The sequence below is a fragment of the Aedes albopictus genome, chromosome 1 (assembly GCF_035046485.1).
Source record: "Aedes albopictus strain Foshan chromosome 1, AalbF5, whole genome shotgun sequence".
Taxonomy (NCBI): domain Eukaryota; kingdom Metazoa; phylum Arthropoda; class Insecta; order Diptera; family Culicidae; genus Aedes; species Aedes albopictus.
In genome coordinates, this window is record NC_085136.1 from 229,278,787 (window position 1) to 229,296,270 (window position 17,484).

At 40.3% G+C, this 17,484-nt stretch overlaps 1 protein-coding gene and 1 long non-coding RNA gene across 3 annotated transcripts in view; both read right to left on the reverse strand.

The window, feature by feature from the left end:
• The window catches only part of LOC109429924 (5'-3' exoribonuclease 2 homolog), a 46,956-nt gene extending 40,411 nt beyond the window's left edge, over window positions 1-6,545 (reverse strand). Inside the window, exons 1-2 of the mRNA XM_029870852.2 lie at window positions 6,252-6,545; window positions 4,089-6,030 (exon numbers count right to left, since the gene is read on the reverse strand). Coding sequence (XP_029726712.1) covers window positions 4,089-6,030; window positions 6,252-6,326 — 2,017 coding nt within the window. The 5' untranslated portion in view covers window positions 6,327-6,545. The remainder of the gene's footprint in view (window positions 1-4,088; window positions 6,031-6,251) is intronic.
• A 6,327-nt stretch (window positions 6,546-12,872) lies between these two features.
• On the reverse strand, window positions 12,873-16,618 carry LOC134286917 (uncharacterized). 2 transcript variants are annotated; one of them, XR_009996935.1, is made up of 3 exons: window positions 16,492-16,618; window positions 16,302-16,432; window positions 12,873-16,241 (listed from the first exon to the last, which is right to left on the reverse strand). It is a non-coding gene; the product is annotated as an uncharacterized LOC134286917 (long non-coding RNA). The 2 variants fall into 2 exon arrangements; XR_009996934.1 differs by having other exon boundaries at window positions 16,496-16,569.
• Between the last annotated feature and the right edge of the window lie 866 nt (window positions 16,619-17,484).

Consider the following 17,484-nt stretch of genomic DNA (forward strand, 5'->3'; position numbering starts at 1 on the left):
AGATATCTTGTTTTAAAATAATGATGTTTTTATACCTAAATTGTTTTGAAAGAGATGCAATTCTTTATTCCGGAGTTGTCCTGTCATTAGATCCTCACGTATCACTTTTAAATAAAAAGTTTTATGTTTACCCATCGCCTTAATTACTTGAAATTGACGTTTTGTGCTCAATTGTCTTGCGCATCAATGTATTGAATCGACAATGCCCATATATGTATTAGTCTATTGAAAGAAAAAAAATATAATGCTCTTTAATCCTGTGTGAGCGACTTACGTTAGTGCAAAGTTCCGGTAAACCAATCCGTGGAATCAATAATGATTTTCAGTTAACTCAACTTACATATGTTTAGATGGAAATTGATGAAATTATGAAAAAAAAACTTAGCTCATCATTAATTGTCATGTCATTAATTGGCACTGTGACTTAGTGAGTAAAGCACTTGTATAAGAGTCGTGAATTCAAATCTCATCTTGAGCTGAAGATATTTTTTATAATATAACCAATAATTTATTCATTTTTACGTATGTACGTTGAGGTAACTGAAAATCATTATTGACCACACGGATTGGTATTACGAAACTTCGCACTTGCGTGAGTCGCTCACACAGGGCCAAAAACCATTATAATTTCTTTCTTTCAATATACCAATAAATATATGAGCACTGTTGATTCAACAAATTGAAGCACAAAACAATAGAACACAAAAAGTTAATTTTGAGTAATCAGGGCGTTGGGTAAACATAAAACACTTAATTGAAAAGTGATCCATGAGTATCTACTGGCAGGACAACTCCGGAATATCCCGAGATGTACTAGCCTAGAGTTAAAAATCTCGTTAATACAGACAAAAAAAAACTCCGGAATAAAGAATTGCTTCTGTTTAAAAAAAATCAAATTTAAAAACATCATTATTTTAAAACAAGATATCTCAAAAAGACCAAATTATACCTCCGGCAAACTTTCAGATTTAATAGATCTTGAGTGGTATATTTTGAAGCATGCATCAAACTTAGCCGAAATTTGCAGCTTTTTGAAAAAACTGCTAGTAAAAATCATAGTAATTTTTACTATTTTACCCAAAAAAAACCATTTTAAAGATCGCGAAAAATTGTAAAGTTGGTATCATCAGACACAGGCTACTTTGATTAACACGTGTGAAGAGCTAAAATTGATAAACTTGCGATAAACATTCAAAATAGTCAAGAAAATATGATTTTCACGTAAATTTTACTATTTTTAATATAACTTTGTTATTTGAAGTCACACAACTTTGGTGTCTTCGGCAACTTTACTTATTTTTGCACGCTCTACAACTTTGCAGAAGACGGAAAACCTCTAGGACGTAAGACAAAAAAGTTAGTATCGCAGCTCCACCTATGCGGCAAAATTACCAACTAATTTTCTTCACCACATAAAAGTACAGCTAAAATTAATACAAGTCTCAGAAGACATCAACTCAAAAAAATGTACTCCCAAAACGCTAAAGGTTTTTACTTGCTAGATCCCGCTCGTGGCCCAGTGTGCATGAGTTTCAACAGGGATTCATCCAGAACTTTTTTCAGGGAATCCTACAGACAGGAGGTCTTTCAGAGATTAGTTCAGGCCTTCCTCCAGAAATTCCTCCAGAAGTTCTTTATTTCTTTCAGGAGAATTCAGGGATGTCTCCAAGAGTTCATTCTTGGATTGCTCCAGGAGAATTCAGGGATGTCTCTAGGCGTTCCATTAAAGGTTCTTGTAGGAATCTCTTCTGGGATCACACATGGAATTCCTTTAGGGATTCCTTCAGTTCCTTCAGTAGTTCCAGGAGGATTCAAGGATGTCTCCTAGAGTTTCATCAGAAACTTCTTGAGAAGTTTCCTTATAGAAACTCCAACAGGAGTTCCTTAAGAACATTCACCAAAAGTTCCGTCAGAGATTCTTTCGGTAGGATTCAAGAATGCCTCGAGCAGATCCATCAGGGATCCGGGAGTTCCATAAGAAATTCCCACAAAAGGTCTTTTAGAAATTAGTCTAGGAGCTCCTCTAGGGGTTCCATAAAAAAATCCTTGAGGAATTCCCGCAGGAAATCCTCCAGGGATTAGTCTTGGGATTAGTCCGGGAATTCTTTCAGAGATTCATCCAGGAATTTTAGGGATTCGTGCAATTGTTTCTTCAGAGATTCCATCTAGAATTCCTTCAGGGATTCCTTCAGAGATCTCTCCAGAAGTTTCTTTAGGTATCTCTTCAGGATTTTCTTCAAAGATTCTTGCAGGAGGATTCAAGTATACTTCCAGGAGAATTCGGGGATTCCCCCATAAATTTCTTCAGGAATTCCTTCTAAAATTTCTCCAGGATTCCTCCATTTCTTCAGCGATTCCTCCAGAAGTTCTTTTGGGGATTCTTCCAGGAATCTTCGAAGATGTTTTCCAGGGGATTCATGCTTCTAGAAACTACATCAGGGATTTCTTCAGCAGTTTCATCAGGAATCCCTACAGGATTTTTCAGAGATTCTTCTAGGAGTCCCTTCAAGGATTTCTTTAGGACTATAATCAAAATCAGGCATATCTCCAGGATTTACTTGAAGGATCTCTCATTGAGTTTGTATATGAGTCCGTCCTAGATTCCTTTCAGGGAATCTCCTTCTGCAATTCATCCATGAATTTGAGGCTTCTTCCTGAAAACCTTCGGAGATTCCTCCAATATGTCCTTCGAGGATTTTTTCTGCACTGAGGCAAGAATTTCTTAAGAAATTCAAAATACCGCTCTATCTTACGTTAATTCCGAAAAAAAACTTCTCATTTTACTCCAATTACCCCAACCAACCACCCCTTTCGAAGCGTCAATGGGCGCGTGAGTAAAGCACGCGTTCTCCGATCTTGACGTTCCTGGTACGAATCTAGGTTGACATTTTTTTATATTGTGCAAAAATATTTGTCTTATGAAATGATAATGAATGGAAATCCAAACTTTTTCTTAAGTCGAAATTTCATAAGAATAACTTATAGCCTTCTTAAGATCAGTTTTCTTAGTGTGGAAGTCCTCTCGATAATTCTTCGGGGATTCCTCCTGGAAATCCTTCGGGGATTATTCCTGAAAATTCTTAGGAGATTTCTCCTGTAAATCCTTCTGGGATTCCTCCTGGATTTTCTTCGGGTATCCTAAATCAAAAATCATTTGAAGAGTTTCCTGGAAACACTTCGGGAATTCCTCCTGGATATCCTACGATGATTCCTCCTAGAATTTCTCCAGGAATTCCTTTGGGAATTCCTCTTGTAATTATTTTGGCCATTACAGCTGTAATTCCTATGGGGATTCCTGCTGGAATTTCTTTAGAGATTCCGGCTGGAATTCTTTCTGAGATTTCTCCTGGAATTCCTTCAGGGATTCCTCTATAAATTCCATCGGAGATTCATCCTGGAAATCCTTTGGGGATTCCTCCTGGATATTCATTAATGATTCCTCTGGCAATTCCTTCGGGGATTTCGTCTGGAATTCTTTCGTAAATTCCTTCGGCGATTCTTCCTGGAAATCCTTCAGCATCATCTAAATCATATGGATTGTCAATGAAAAGTAGCTAGTCCTAAAAAAGAACCGTTACTTGTTCGTTGATTCTCGCGTTTTACTTCGTGGACCTGATACCTACATAAATCTCTTCAGTAAGCGATCGCCTTCGTTTGCTAAGATGGGCTTGGTGATCTAGTGGTTACCGTTTCTGATTCGTATGCAGATGGTTCCTCCTTCTTTGTACTATCTTCTCGCTCTTTTTTTTTCTACATATACAAACAACTATTGTCTATTCATGTTCATTGCCATCGCTAGAACCAGAAACGGGTTTAAAAAGCATGTTCATTCGTAGCTCATCAGATTCGCAATACAGCGCACTATGCGCGACGGTAAGTCCGATGCACGATTTGAGAGATAAATAGTCCGGTTTTCAACCGAATTGATAGTACAAATTGTCTTGAACTCAATTTTACGGCCATTTCTAGATTATTTTCCCGATTTTTTTCCGTATAATCGAAGTTTTGTAAAATATGTCCACGCCGAATGCATAAACTGAGAACCCGAATCCCATTATCTAAACAACCCTCCCGAATCGATTACTTACGTTCCTCCCGCGTCAGCAGCGGCACCTTCGGGTCGGTAGCCTTGAACAGCCGCTTCTCGTCAACGAACGGCAACAGGGCCACACCCTGCCAGGCGAACTTCTTCCCATTGAGATCGATGTGGAAATCGATCGGATAAAAATCGATGATCGGCGACTTGGGATCGACCATCAACTCAGCAAACGCCGGAGGAACGTGATTTCGACTGGCGGCCGGAAAGACGCCCATCAGCTGTTGCAGCGGTTTGAACGGAGTACCCCGCTCGAAGTGGGTATTAACGTTGCTGAGAGCCTTGAAATCGGATGCGAAGGGAGCGTAGTGGTACGGGAAATACCACTCCCAGCTTGCACAGCCCTGATAGTAGTACTTGAGTACCCAGCACAAGCCCCGGACGTACTCCCAGGCGACGGTTTGACGGAATTTCATGTTCTGGGGTGCGACGTCGAACTTAGACTCATAGTAACGGTCTTTGAATCCATCTTCCCACAGGCGGACCTCGTCCGGAGTTTCTGGCTCTTCGACGGACGCTGGAGTGAGTGGTTCGTCTGCTTTGCGCTTCTGGCCGCGGCGGTTGTTATCATTGTTGGAATTGTGCTGCTGGGATTGTTGCTGATTGCTACCAAGCATTCGGAAGTGGGCTGCCTCTTGGCGCGGATTCTGGATAGCCTGGGGAGTGACCCCTCTTCCCAGGGGTGTCGGAGCGAACTGTGATTTATTCATTTGATCAAAATTGGGACGTTGTTCGCGTTCTTTCTGCATTTTCATGCGTTTGTTACGTTCCTTGAAACGGTCCTCAGTGACTTTCCGCTGGCGGAAAATTTCGTCCTCTGCGTAGCCAAGATCCGTCATGATTAGTTCAACGCGGTCGACCGTTACACTACCAGAATCCGTAAGGTATCCTTTGGTCTTGTAGACGCACTTCTTGTACAATGTGACCAGACGATCGATGGCGTTTTCGCGAATCTCCAAACTGGGTAAATGCGGCAGGAAATCATTTCCCACGAAGAAACACATGAACACCCAATCATCAATGACCCGTTCGAAGTCATACTTGAACGGTAGGTTGGGCATGTCGAGTTCCTTCGCGAGGTACTCCTTAAGTACATTTAGACGGACGAAAATGAACTGGGTCTCAGCGCCCGGGGGAGGTGGCGTCCGGTTAATGTCCCGTTCCGATTGCAACCCGGTACAATCCTTCATTTCATGACCCATTATCTGGCAGATATCGCAAGGTCGTTCCTTGTTGGGCAAGAACTCCTCCCTGATTATGGTGAAATGCGTCTCGTGAGTGGCCAGACCCAACATGATCAAATCGGCATCCGCACCGCAAAGGACGTGATGCGTGTTCGGATCGTGATCCGGTTGCGCTCTCTGCTTCCTAATATAGTCCATAATTTTATGTTCACCTTCGCCGGGAACATTAGCATCCGACAAAATGATCTTCAGCCCTTTCCAACCGGGATTATTGTTCATCCGATCGTGCACATAGTATTGCAGGCATTTACTCAGCCTGTCCATGAACGGCGTTCCAGGAGTGATGCAATTGGAATCAAAGTGAGCTCCCTTCTCTTTCTCCGGAGGTAAAATGCATCCCTTGGCCTTCAACTCCTCGCGGATCTTCTGGACCTCTGCCGCTTTTTCCGCAGCTTCCTTAGAAGCTCGGAACCGTCGTGATCGCTGTTGGTTCATTTTAGCTCGCGGGGCCACACCATCAATCGCCATATAGAGCAACTTCCGCGGCCGCACAATGTTCATCAAACGATCAATGCACTCGAAGATGGCCACCATCATCTCGTCTTCGTCCTTCGGGGCCGGTTTGTCCTCCGGATGCGTACAAGGATGGATAATCCCGTTCATATCCAGATACAGATTGTCAAACTCCACCTTGTTCGGGTTTGGTTGGGTCATATCGTCGTACAACGGATTTCCGTGCTCATCGGATTGCTGCAAGACAAAGCCATAAATAAACATTAGTCTGTTATCAAACAGCGGAACAAAACAAAGATGGTGTACAATGACATACAATGAGGTTATGGAAAATTCCAAAGGAATCTTACCAAAAATCATCACAAATCTTAACTAAATTTAATATCGCAGCAAATTATTATAACAGCGCACTGAATATTCCCTCAAAACATCCTAAAATTACCAAAACCAATCCTCACCTTCTGCTCCACGCACTCGATGATTACGGACGGATACTTCCGCGACAACCAGCGAAAGAATGCTGGTACTCCCATGGCAGCGGCGTTTCGGCTTTCCTCCTTTCAAGATCTGTACCACACCGGTCACTTCGCGGATGTAAATCGGAGCTTTTCACACGGAAATATGCGCGTTTTTTGCCACGGGGCAAACAAAAACTTTTCTTCCGAGCGAAAGATGAAAATCGCTCGCGCTGCTGCTGAAGACGATGCGACCTCACACCAAACACATTCGATCGATGACGCACGGTGACGTTTGACTGTGAACTGACACGCAAAACAAGTGCATCAGGACGCAGCCATGGATCCGTCCATAATAGGAATACACGGAAAAATATTAAAACCCAAAAAATAAGTTTTAAAAACTCAAATTTGGCTAAACTGCTTTTAGTTTTAACTCAAAGTTGGGTTGTTTTCTCCCTCGCCCCACCGCAATGTTGTCGAAAACAAAGAGAGAAGCACCGACGCATCCGCTGCTCTTCCGTGGAAGAAGCCAAATTTGGGTTTTCTTGAGTTAACCCAAATTTGCGTCATTTGAGGCCTCCGTTGGGTGAAAATAACTCACCAGTGGGTTAATTTTTTTTGCCGCTCTCAAACGAGAACTACTCACTCACCACTTTCGCTGTTTGACGCAAATTTGAGTTATTCCACGGAAGACCGGGATTGCGTCAAAACAACTTAAATTTGGGTTGATTTGTAGTTCCGTGTAGAGTTAGGGTGTGAACCATTTCGCTTGTTCGTTTAACTTTTAGTTAAAATTTGACACTTCGACAGTTATTTTGCGTCCGGTTAAAAATAACCCTACTCCCGACCAGGGTTAGTTTTGACAGTTCGATAGTTATTTTTTGTTCGCAATGATTTGGCTGCGTACTGTATTTTGTTCCAAATAACTACTCGTTTGTCACATTTCAAATGGGTCGCCCTCGTGGTTATTTTTAAACCATCCGATGAAAAATAACCACCAAAGTGTCATATTTTAACTAAAAGTTAAACGAATAAGTGAAATGGTTCACACCCTTAATAAACTATAGAGGACGAACGCTGCTGTTCCCTTTGTTCTCGCTCGCAAACATGTCGGGTATCTATCTGTCAAACTGCATACTTTTTCGCTTTGACACTTATAGCCCGGCCTATCTCCGCCAGCAAGAGATGTTTCGGCAGCGACGCCAGCGACATTCTTCCTCTATAGTTTATTAACTCTATTATAATAGGGCACTGCATACGGCGCTTGCTAAAATATACTCAAAAATGTAGCACAGACAAACGCACAAACCAGCTGGTTTGTTTCAAACCGTAATTTCTAGTTTAATGTAACAAAACTTCAGTGTTTAAAACAACTAATTATTTAGCCTGAAATTCAACAAACTTGTTTGTTGTTTCAAACTACACTGATTTTGCTCCGTGAAGCAGTGTCGTTGTTTTAAGCGTATTTTTGCCATGAACAAAGCAATAAAAACAAAAACATTGGACGCCATGTTGAATCGAATGCTGAGTCTGATTCTGATGGCCCTTCGTCATCCCCCTGCTTAACTGTTACTCAGCCAAATAACCTTAAGATTTCCATAAGGCCCAACTATTATGAAACGGCCTTTAAATAATTCATAGTGATTCGGATAAATTTCACTCTATGACGTAAAATCGTCCCACAGCGAGTATCATAGCTTGGCTTTTATTCATGCTTAGCATCATGGTATTCTCAAGCGTCGTTAGCCGTGTGAATAAAACATGAGCTCAGTGATCCCGACGTTCATGGAACGAATCCAGTCTGCTTCATTTTAAGATTTTTTTGTTCCTTTCATAAGTCTATCTTATGAAATTTGTCATACCAAGCCCGATCAATTTTCATAAGGTATTCTTATACCATCGATAAGAAATAATTATAGCAAATTTTTATTGCCCGCTGCGAAGATTTATAGATTCTGACGCAAATAAATCATTTATTTTTTATTTATTCATTATTTATTTCGTAGATTCGATAACTTTAGACAAGAGTACATTTAGTAATTATAACACACCGACTACAAATCAACATTGAAGGAAAATACATACAAAAACCTTCGAAATAGCTATTGGGAACAGGGGGTAGAAAATGAAAGCTTAAAAACTAATATCAAAGTACAGCGGCCAACTCTTGTAAAAGAGGGTTTGTGGAGGTAGAGCAGCTTAGCAGAAATTTAGGAACAAGCCTCTGCCTGCATAACAAAATACTGTTTGTGTTAATCCCCACACAGTATGTCTCCTTTACAACTTACTGTTACTGTACCACGAACAGGTATTTCTCTGTTGAAAATATGAAACTCAAAGCATCCGACCATAAAGAACGGTCTATGAAGACCATACCAAGTTGTAACAATTTGTCATATTGTGCAGAAATTATCGAACAATATGGTACCGAAAACTCAAGAGGCATGGTGGCAATGCAGTGTAACCCTTTCTCAAACGGTTTGCGATTTCATTTGCGCAACACACTTACACATGTGCATTTCACTGTATGCCACTTGAATTCAACAGTTTGTCAAATAGTAGCTTTTATTAGTATCTGTACCGATCGAACTTTGCAGTTTGCATTTAGAAGAAAAAAAAACAAAATATTTCGCCCGCGAGTTGAGTGAACAACAAACTAAAAACTTGCCTCGGAAAATAGTTTGAAGTGCTTGGAGCGGTCTGGATGAAACAAGGGTAAGTTTTGCACGACTTATAAATTTAGTTTTTGTGCTATATTTCATCGGATACTAATTGATTTGCAGGATGCCGAAACTTCAATTCAATTCCAGGAGCCTGATCCGGCCTGACTGTGCGAGGAGTCCCGCAAAAGAAAGCAGCGAAAGATTCGCCCTGCTGGGCGCAGAAATTTAATGCTCCTTGCAATCAAAAATGCACTCTCACCACAGTAATCTCCAGTTGTTCGATTAATAGCCGTAGGTATTAACTAGCCCAGCATAAGGGCGTTAGATTTGTTTAATAAAAAAAGTATCCAATGAACGCACAAAAGCTTTTATTTTTTTAACAGTTTAAATGTAGCCGAACCTTATATTATAAGCTTGAAATACAATGGAAGACCATAAATCAATAGTAACCCATACAGTATTCGTTTTTCTTCTAGATTTATTATTAAACTGTTCTATAACCATTTGTTATGCAGTGAATTGTCTGAAAAACTGGATAATATATTGACCATATCCTTTACTGTATTACGAAAAATTTGTTCGAGAAAACGAGCGATTTTTTATGGTAACCTATCTTAACCGCCTATTCCACATACTGTTATTTGGCGGATAACCGTTTGTCAAACAGGCAAATCTGTACGTGGAATGGTTAGCTTACTGTTATCTCCGATAGTCTGAAAAATGGTTAAATGACAATTGCTAATGGTCATATACAGTATGATAAACGTTGCATTTACAGTTTGTGGTTATGCTGGTGGATCCAGTCGTCAATCCGTTCAACACCAGCAAGCCTATGAACCTCGTCAGTCGGGTGGAACGGGCTCAAGTCCAGCATCATCTTTAGTACACGATTTTGCTTGATTTGGATTTTGTTTCGATGACTTTGCGCGCAGTCAAACCATGCGGGGAACCCATACGTCACCGTAGGCCTAAATACGGTTTTGTATAGGAGCACCTTGATGGTGGGGTGAAGCCGAGAGCGCCTCTTCACAAGCGGGTAGAGTGATTTTGTTAGGATGTCACATTTCCGAATGCTGTTAGTCACATGGCAACCGAAGTTCAGCTTCTGATCCAGGGTCATACCAAGGTAACCAACGGTTGGGGTCCATGGTATATCAACACCACCGCAAGAGACTTGAGCCTGGGGTAGGTATCTTGGGCTTCGTCGGCGCGTGAAGAAAATGGCCTGTGACTTGGTAGGGTTGACTTTTACCTTCCATTTCTTATGATACTCTTCGATAGAATCCTGGGCTTGCTGCAGTTTCTCTACCACAACATTGGCATTCTTATGTGACACTAGAAACCCGGTGTCGTCAGCAAAAAAGTAATATTGTACTCCATCTACTTGAATAATGTCGGCAGAGAAAATGTTATATAGGGTAGGACTCACACTCAATACAGAGCCTTGTGGTACACCAAAAGGCACGGCTATCCGCTCTGAAGTACAGCCATTCACCGAAACTTGAAAAGACCTGTCCTTCAGAAAGCTCTGAATAATTTTCAAAACGAGCATAGGGAAGTTCCCGAGTCGCATTTTGTGCAAAATGGCGTCATGTCAAACCGAGTCGTAAGCCTTCTCTACGTCTAGGAGGATTAGACCCGAAGAGTTACCCTGTCGAAAGTTACGCCTAACCTGTTTCACCAAACGGACGATCTGGTGACTTGTAGAGTGACCCTTTTGGAAGCCGAACTGTTCATGTGGAATGATACGGGTTGTTTCTAAATGTTTTTCGATATAGGGTAATTCATGTATTTTGGACAGGCTGAGGACAACGTTGAAAAAATCGTCCCCTAGCTTTCTTAGAAAGCAATTGATTATTTTGCAAAGTTACCATTACGCTCATAATATGATTGTGCTTTGCGTTTCTGGTGATAAAAACCTTAACGAAAGCATTTTATGTTGAGAAAATCGCAATTTCCGATCGCCTGTAAGAATTGCATTTTGGACACCGAATATATGTTTTGGACACCCTAAGATATATATAATTTGGACAGGGCAATTATCTCAATGTTTAGCCATGAATACTACTAAATCATGAAAGTAGCATAAATTAACAAATGTTTACTTACAAATAATCAAATTTCTCCGCTTAACAGGCATCTATTTTGATAACTATTACAGTTTTTGTTATAATCGAGGAAATATCGCCAGACCCACAGAATACGCCTCCAAGTATGCAACCGCAGTGCATCCCCATGTAGTTCGTCAGATGACGAAAATATATTTACAGTAGAAAACTTGTAATGTATTTTGGACACTACCTATTTTAAGCGTTCTAGATGAATGTTAAGAGATTCGCTGCCTGATGCTTCTTTATTGAACACGTTTCAATGCAATAAGGCTTTTAAATTTCTTACAATTATTAATTCAACGATTTTGAGGCGAATATTGTATGTGACTGCGAAGTGTATGTCGTCTTGCATACCTGTGCATTTGAGGGGTTTTAGTAAAATAATTTACATTTTCTATAATGTTGAGGTAAATTCCTCATTGTTAAGCGTATTTTCAACGTAAGTCATCAGAATAGGGTCTATTTGATCCAATAATCGATATTGAGAAGTATCTACTTTTATTAGCTCTCCGGAACAAGGCATACTTCGCTGTGCATGTCCAAATTATATACATGTCCAAATTATATTTTTTTACCCTACGTATCAATACAGTCCGGATTCGCTGGTTGGGTCACGACTGCGCCCCGATTAGCGAATCGTGTTCGTTCGTTGGGGCAACTGACAACTGATCAAAATGCTCTAGACACACGCAAGTGACAAGAAGTACGTCACGGAACACTCACATATTTACTTGCGCGAACGTTCTGTATACAGGAGCTGTGATGCGACGGCGGTCAGACGTCAAACTCGTTTTGACATCTATTTTGACATTGACAGTGCTTTTTAGTTGGGTTTTGCCCCAACCATTTGTCGTGAATATCGGTTCCGCGGGACACTGTTCTAGAAATGTAGTCAAACTTTCGATCCTTCCGCGTATCAAACCTCCGACACCGGTACGGAGCGCAACACGAACACGTCCGTTCGTTTCCAAATCTGCCAAAAGAAGACCGACGAAGCCAGAGCCGAGCAAGCCTGAAGCTTCGCCTGCTTAGTCGATTTATTTTAATTCAGCACATCTGTCAATCTACTGTTATGTCGACTATCAGTATGCACTGAAATAAAACAACTAATTCAAACCGTGTTTTTCCGCTTGCCATTTTACACATATGTTTATGATGACTCTACTACTAGGTTATATATACTACACTCAGAAAAAAATCTATACTAAATAGTATACATCCCACACTAAATCGCTATTCGCCTGGTTGACCCTAGACTCCGTTTATATCCTGGGTATACAGGCTAAGTATAACTTTGATATACACGTAGTCTAGTATAAGTCCGGTATATCGCGGCTAGTTTAACCAGAATTTAATTAAATATGATTGAATTTAGTTGTTTTTATTTTTATTCTAGAAAAAAATAATACAAACATTCCAACGTAATCAAACAAAAACTGCAACTTTATTCATTAGCAATAATTATATACAATAGTAAAATTAAATATGCCCCCTTTATGTCAATCCATATTCTCCACCGTTGACGACCACGGTATCCAGAAGATTCTTAACGGTGTGTCAGTTACGGCAGTGCGTCCCTACGTGCAGGGCGTCCCTACGGAAAACGGCATCTCGATAACGGTAGGGCATTGAGAAACTCTAGGGCGAGCACTAGAGTATCATTTTCTCCACTTCCGATTCCGAATCAGCAGAGTTAGCAGCAGTCGGAGAAAGAGAAGATCAGCTGGTGCCCGCTCCATCGGTCGCGTTGGAATCCTTCCTGTTCAGAATGAAATTACACTGTTTTACAAAACAACAAATCACACAGTAGTTATCCTGACTTACCTCCAGCAAAGTCACAATAAACAGCACTTTCCCTGCCATGTTGGTCTCTTAATTTTCAACCTCGGAATGATTAGGAATCGCTTGGATGGTTTCGCGCGTTGGCCGAAGATATATGGTCGATTTTGAGGCCTGCAACAAAAATTCCATTCAATCGTTGTTAGAATCACTCACGTTGAACAATTACCTTCAATTTCTCGGTAAAATTCAATCGTATTCGATCATATCGCTGGACGTGGAACTCGGAAATCGTTGCAGAACTCAAAATTGTCGGCTGCTGTTGAATTCGGTTGCCGGGCCGACTCAAGTTGAAAACTTTTTTTGTCGACGCGGTGGATAACATAGTCCTACTTATAATATGCTCATAAAATTCTTGCATAGTTTAACTTTTTAGGCGAATCAAGTATACTTGTTAAACTAAGCAAAGTGTAAACGGCGGGAAAACAAAAAAGTTTAAGATTTAAACGATGAACGTTTTTAATCATTTCAGAGTGTACACCATTGAACATTCAACCATCGAGACAGCCCATCTAACGAGCTCTCAACGAACGAATTGTCACTGATGATGCGCTCGAAAAGTTTGCTTAGAGTAGGAAGTAGACTGATGGGCCTGTAGTTTGATGGAACGGAAGCATCCTTTTTGGCTTTTGGGATCGCGACAACTATTGCGTGTTTCCATTCAGCGGGAAAGTAGCATAATTTTAGACAAGCTGAGAAAATTTTGGCGAGAACCACTAAGGCTTTCCGAGGAAGGTGTTTTAACAGCCAATTGCTGATCCCATCATGGCCGGGCGCCTTCTTAACCTTCAAGCTTCGGGTTATGCTGCTTAATTCCTTGGGTCGTACAAGCCAGGAGTTGTCGGGAGCTGGCAGTGATTGCTCGATGTGATCGATGGATCTCTTGACAGCATCCACTGTAGTTCTGTCGTCGGGCGCCTGGTGACGCAAATAAATGTTTAAGCTCATTTTCAGCGTACACTCAGCCAAATAACCTTAAGTTTTCCATAAGGCCCAACTTATGAAACGGACTTTAAATAATTCATAATGATTCGGATGAATTTCATAAGGTCACTCTATGACGTAAAATCGTCTCACAGCTTGGCTTTTATTCGTGTTTAGCAACATGGTATTCTCAAGCGTCGGTAGCCGTGTGGATAAAACACGGGCTCGGTGATTCCGACGTTCATGGATCGAATCCAGTCTGCATCATTTTAAGATTTTTTTTGTTCTTTCCATAAGTTTATCTTATGAAATTTGTCATAGCAAGCACGATCAATTTTCATAAGGTATTCTTATGGATGACATAAGAATTAGTTATAGCAAATTTTCATAAGGTATTTCGATGAATTTCGCTAGTTTTTTTCGCTGAGTGTAGGTACTAGCGTGGGACACAAAAAGACATTTTACTCCTGTACACTTTTTGAGCTCCATATTGGTCCCATATCAACTGTGTAAAATTTCAGATCGATCGGAGAAACTATATTTTAGCGCCAGCCATTTTAAGTTTTCATACGATTTAGTATGGGGAAAATCACTTTTTCAATGAAAAATCGCCACAGGTTGCCCCTTAACCCCTAAAAATAAATCGATGAATGGTTTCTATTGGAAATTTTACGAGGAACCAACCCTCCGAAGACCACAAAGCGATCTGAGGCATGTGAAAAAAGTTATTGACTGAAAATCGAATGGCATGCAAACGCTGTTTAACATGTAAGGAATAACAATAAAAAATAAAATCTTGTTATTTTATCGATCGGGTGAGGCCTAATAACTTTTTCCACGAACGTCGCATCGCTTTGCTGTCTTCAGAGGTCTGATTCCTAGTGAATTTTTCTACAGAAATCATTCGTCGACTTATTTTTAGGGCTCTAGGGGTGACTCCTAGCGATTTTTCTTTGCAGGAGTAAAATTTCCCCATAGTAAATCGTATGAAAAACTAAGAATGGCGGGCGCTAAAATATAGTTTTTCCGATCGATCTGAAATTTTGCACAGTTGATATGGGACCAAAGTGGAACTCAAAAAGTATACAGGAACTTGAGTTTTTCCTTTTTTTTGTATTTTCCCATACACTGAAATAAATTTTGTTGTGGAAACTACCGATTCCATAGTAAAATTACTAACCGTACCTATGATTCTCAACCGACAACAAAATCTGTTAAGGTAACTGAAATATGCTTGAAATTACAATGCATTGTAGTAAATTCAACTAAAAGCATAGTCGTCTCAACAACAAAACATTGTTAATTTTTCCAGGACACGCATTTTACATCACAGTATGGTTAATAATACAATGCTCATTTGTTAAATTAAGATTACTTTTGGTTATGTTAACTGCACTGCTAGTTAAGTTGACAGTGTTTTAGTGGAATTAACTGGGAATTGTTGTCGGTTGAGAATCATAGGTACGGTTAGTAATTTTACCAAAGTCCAAATAAAGTCGTAGCACTCAGGCTCAAACCGGGTACCACTTCTAGTACTACATTTGGTCCCCGGTACCCAAGTTTGACGTTTGGCTGACTACCTTATATTTTACTAACTTTGTGACGCAGTAGCTCACAGTAGCAGTGATGTAGTAGCTCAAAACAGCAAACTAATTTCAATGTGTCATGATAATCTCGCAGAAAAGTGTTTCGAACGTTTCGAATCGGAGGTTGTTTACAAGGCTTTTTAGATAACTTTTGGTATTGAGCATTATTTGTCATCTCGAAGTTATCAGGCTTCTATGTACCACCGTAATAATTAAAGAAATAGCCTGAAATGCTTCAGTTTGTTTGGATTCTTGGCTGCCGATTCCCACCAACGGGGCGTTAGTCGGAACTGAAGCTGGTCGAATTCCGGTGGAGTCAGAGAAAAGCTTTAGTCTGAAGCTCCTGATTCAACACTGACTACATATTAAATTCATGTGTTGTTGTTGACTCCCTGACATCCAGGCCTCTCAGTAACGTCCAATATCCTTCATTATCTACACCACTATCCAACTACATTCCCTCATATCCCAGCATGCAGCATCAGAACTAAATACATGGGCATTCTAAGGGAGCGTATGATATTTAGTGGGTATTCTGGATAAGAATCTTGTTGCTGTCTGGTATCTGTGAGGAAAATTCTGGCAGAAATATATATATTTTTTTAGTCATGAGTTTTAGGAGAAATGAGAGATTGGTAGTTAGGAATTTAGGATGATTTCAGGGAGTATTTTTTGAGATAATTGATGAGGGAATTCAAAAGGAAATTAATACTGAGAAATTTTAATTGCTAGTTTTACATGACACAATCATGACTGCTTCATGCGCACAAATTAACACGCCTTTTTTATGCCGTGGAACTCTCGGGTTATACAGATCGTGCAATTCTGGGGAAACTTCCGGACGATTCATAGTCAGTTCCGTGAACCCTAAAATAAAAAGAAAAATGATAATTGTTTCAAAACTCAAGGTTCGTGCACCATACAAACCGCTTCACTTAGACGCGCTAAACCGCAGCAACGGCGCACCTGGTGGGGAATCGCCCGCTGAAATCCAGTTAGGTCATCGCACGTCTTTGCAACTCCTTCGTCCACCCAGCAAGGTCGAAAGTTTAATTTACCTAAAATAAAACAAATGTTAAATAGTTTAAACAAATTGATTACTCAATACGTTATTTACCTACCGGAGCCACGGAGCCTAATTTTTTCATGTTTTTATTTGAATAAACATTAGTTCGTTGCTCATAGCAACATTAGCAGAGTAGAGTGCAAGGTATCATTATGCGAAGGTATCATAGTATTTTAGTCTAGTACTTCATGAACCCCAAAATTTCAAACCAATGTATGGGAGATGAACGACTTAATTAGGACTTTGATTTTACTATGGAATCGGTAGTTTCCACAACAACATTTATTTTAGTGTATAAACCGTGTACCAGGCTAGTAGGTACATTATAAATGTTTGTTTACAATGCAAAACTATAACAAAATGTGTACCTAACAACGCAGTGTAAAATATTCACCAGGATGCCCAAGTAACCGTTAGGCAGTAAAAAATGGCACCAAGTCGGCTCTATATGCATATAAAGAACATGGTTAACAGAGCTATTAGGAACTACATATTTTAATAGGGCTGCTGAAAAGCCACTTTTGGCGAAATATTCGGCTGATAAGCGGCTAATTCCAACCGTTCGTACCGAGTCTCTGGTGATAGAATTGTCAAAAGTGGAACGAAGAAAAAATAGTAAAAAAAGTTTTGTTCATCTCTTCTATTCTTCCCTCGCTTCTTTGACTTGCATCAGCGTTGATTTTTTTTTTTGCTGCCTGATCCAGATTTCAACAGAAGTCCCTCGGGGTTTCTCTTCTCAAGCAGATGTCCGTCATGTTCCCGTCTACTCCACCTGTGCATCATAAATTCAATATGCTCAAACCCATATTTAAATCGATAACGTGAAGCAGCATCATTTTTTTCTGTGAGCAGTGTATCATCAGAAATTGAGATTTAACTAGTATTCTAAAACAATGGACTAGGATGAATTTATGATGTTGGGGGGCGAGTTGGGGGGTCAAAATGCAGGTGAGAAAAACCGAGAGAAAAACTCAGAAACTGAGATAAAATTGTAACAGAAACAAGCAGGAAAGGTCCGGAGGTTTGTGGCCTCACAATGCTGTT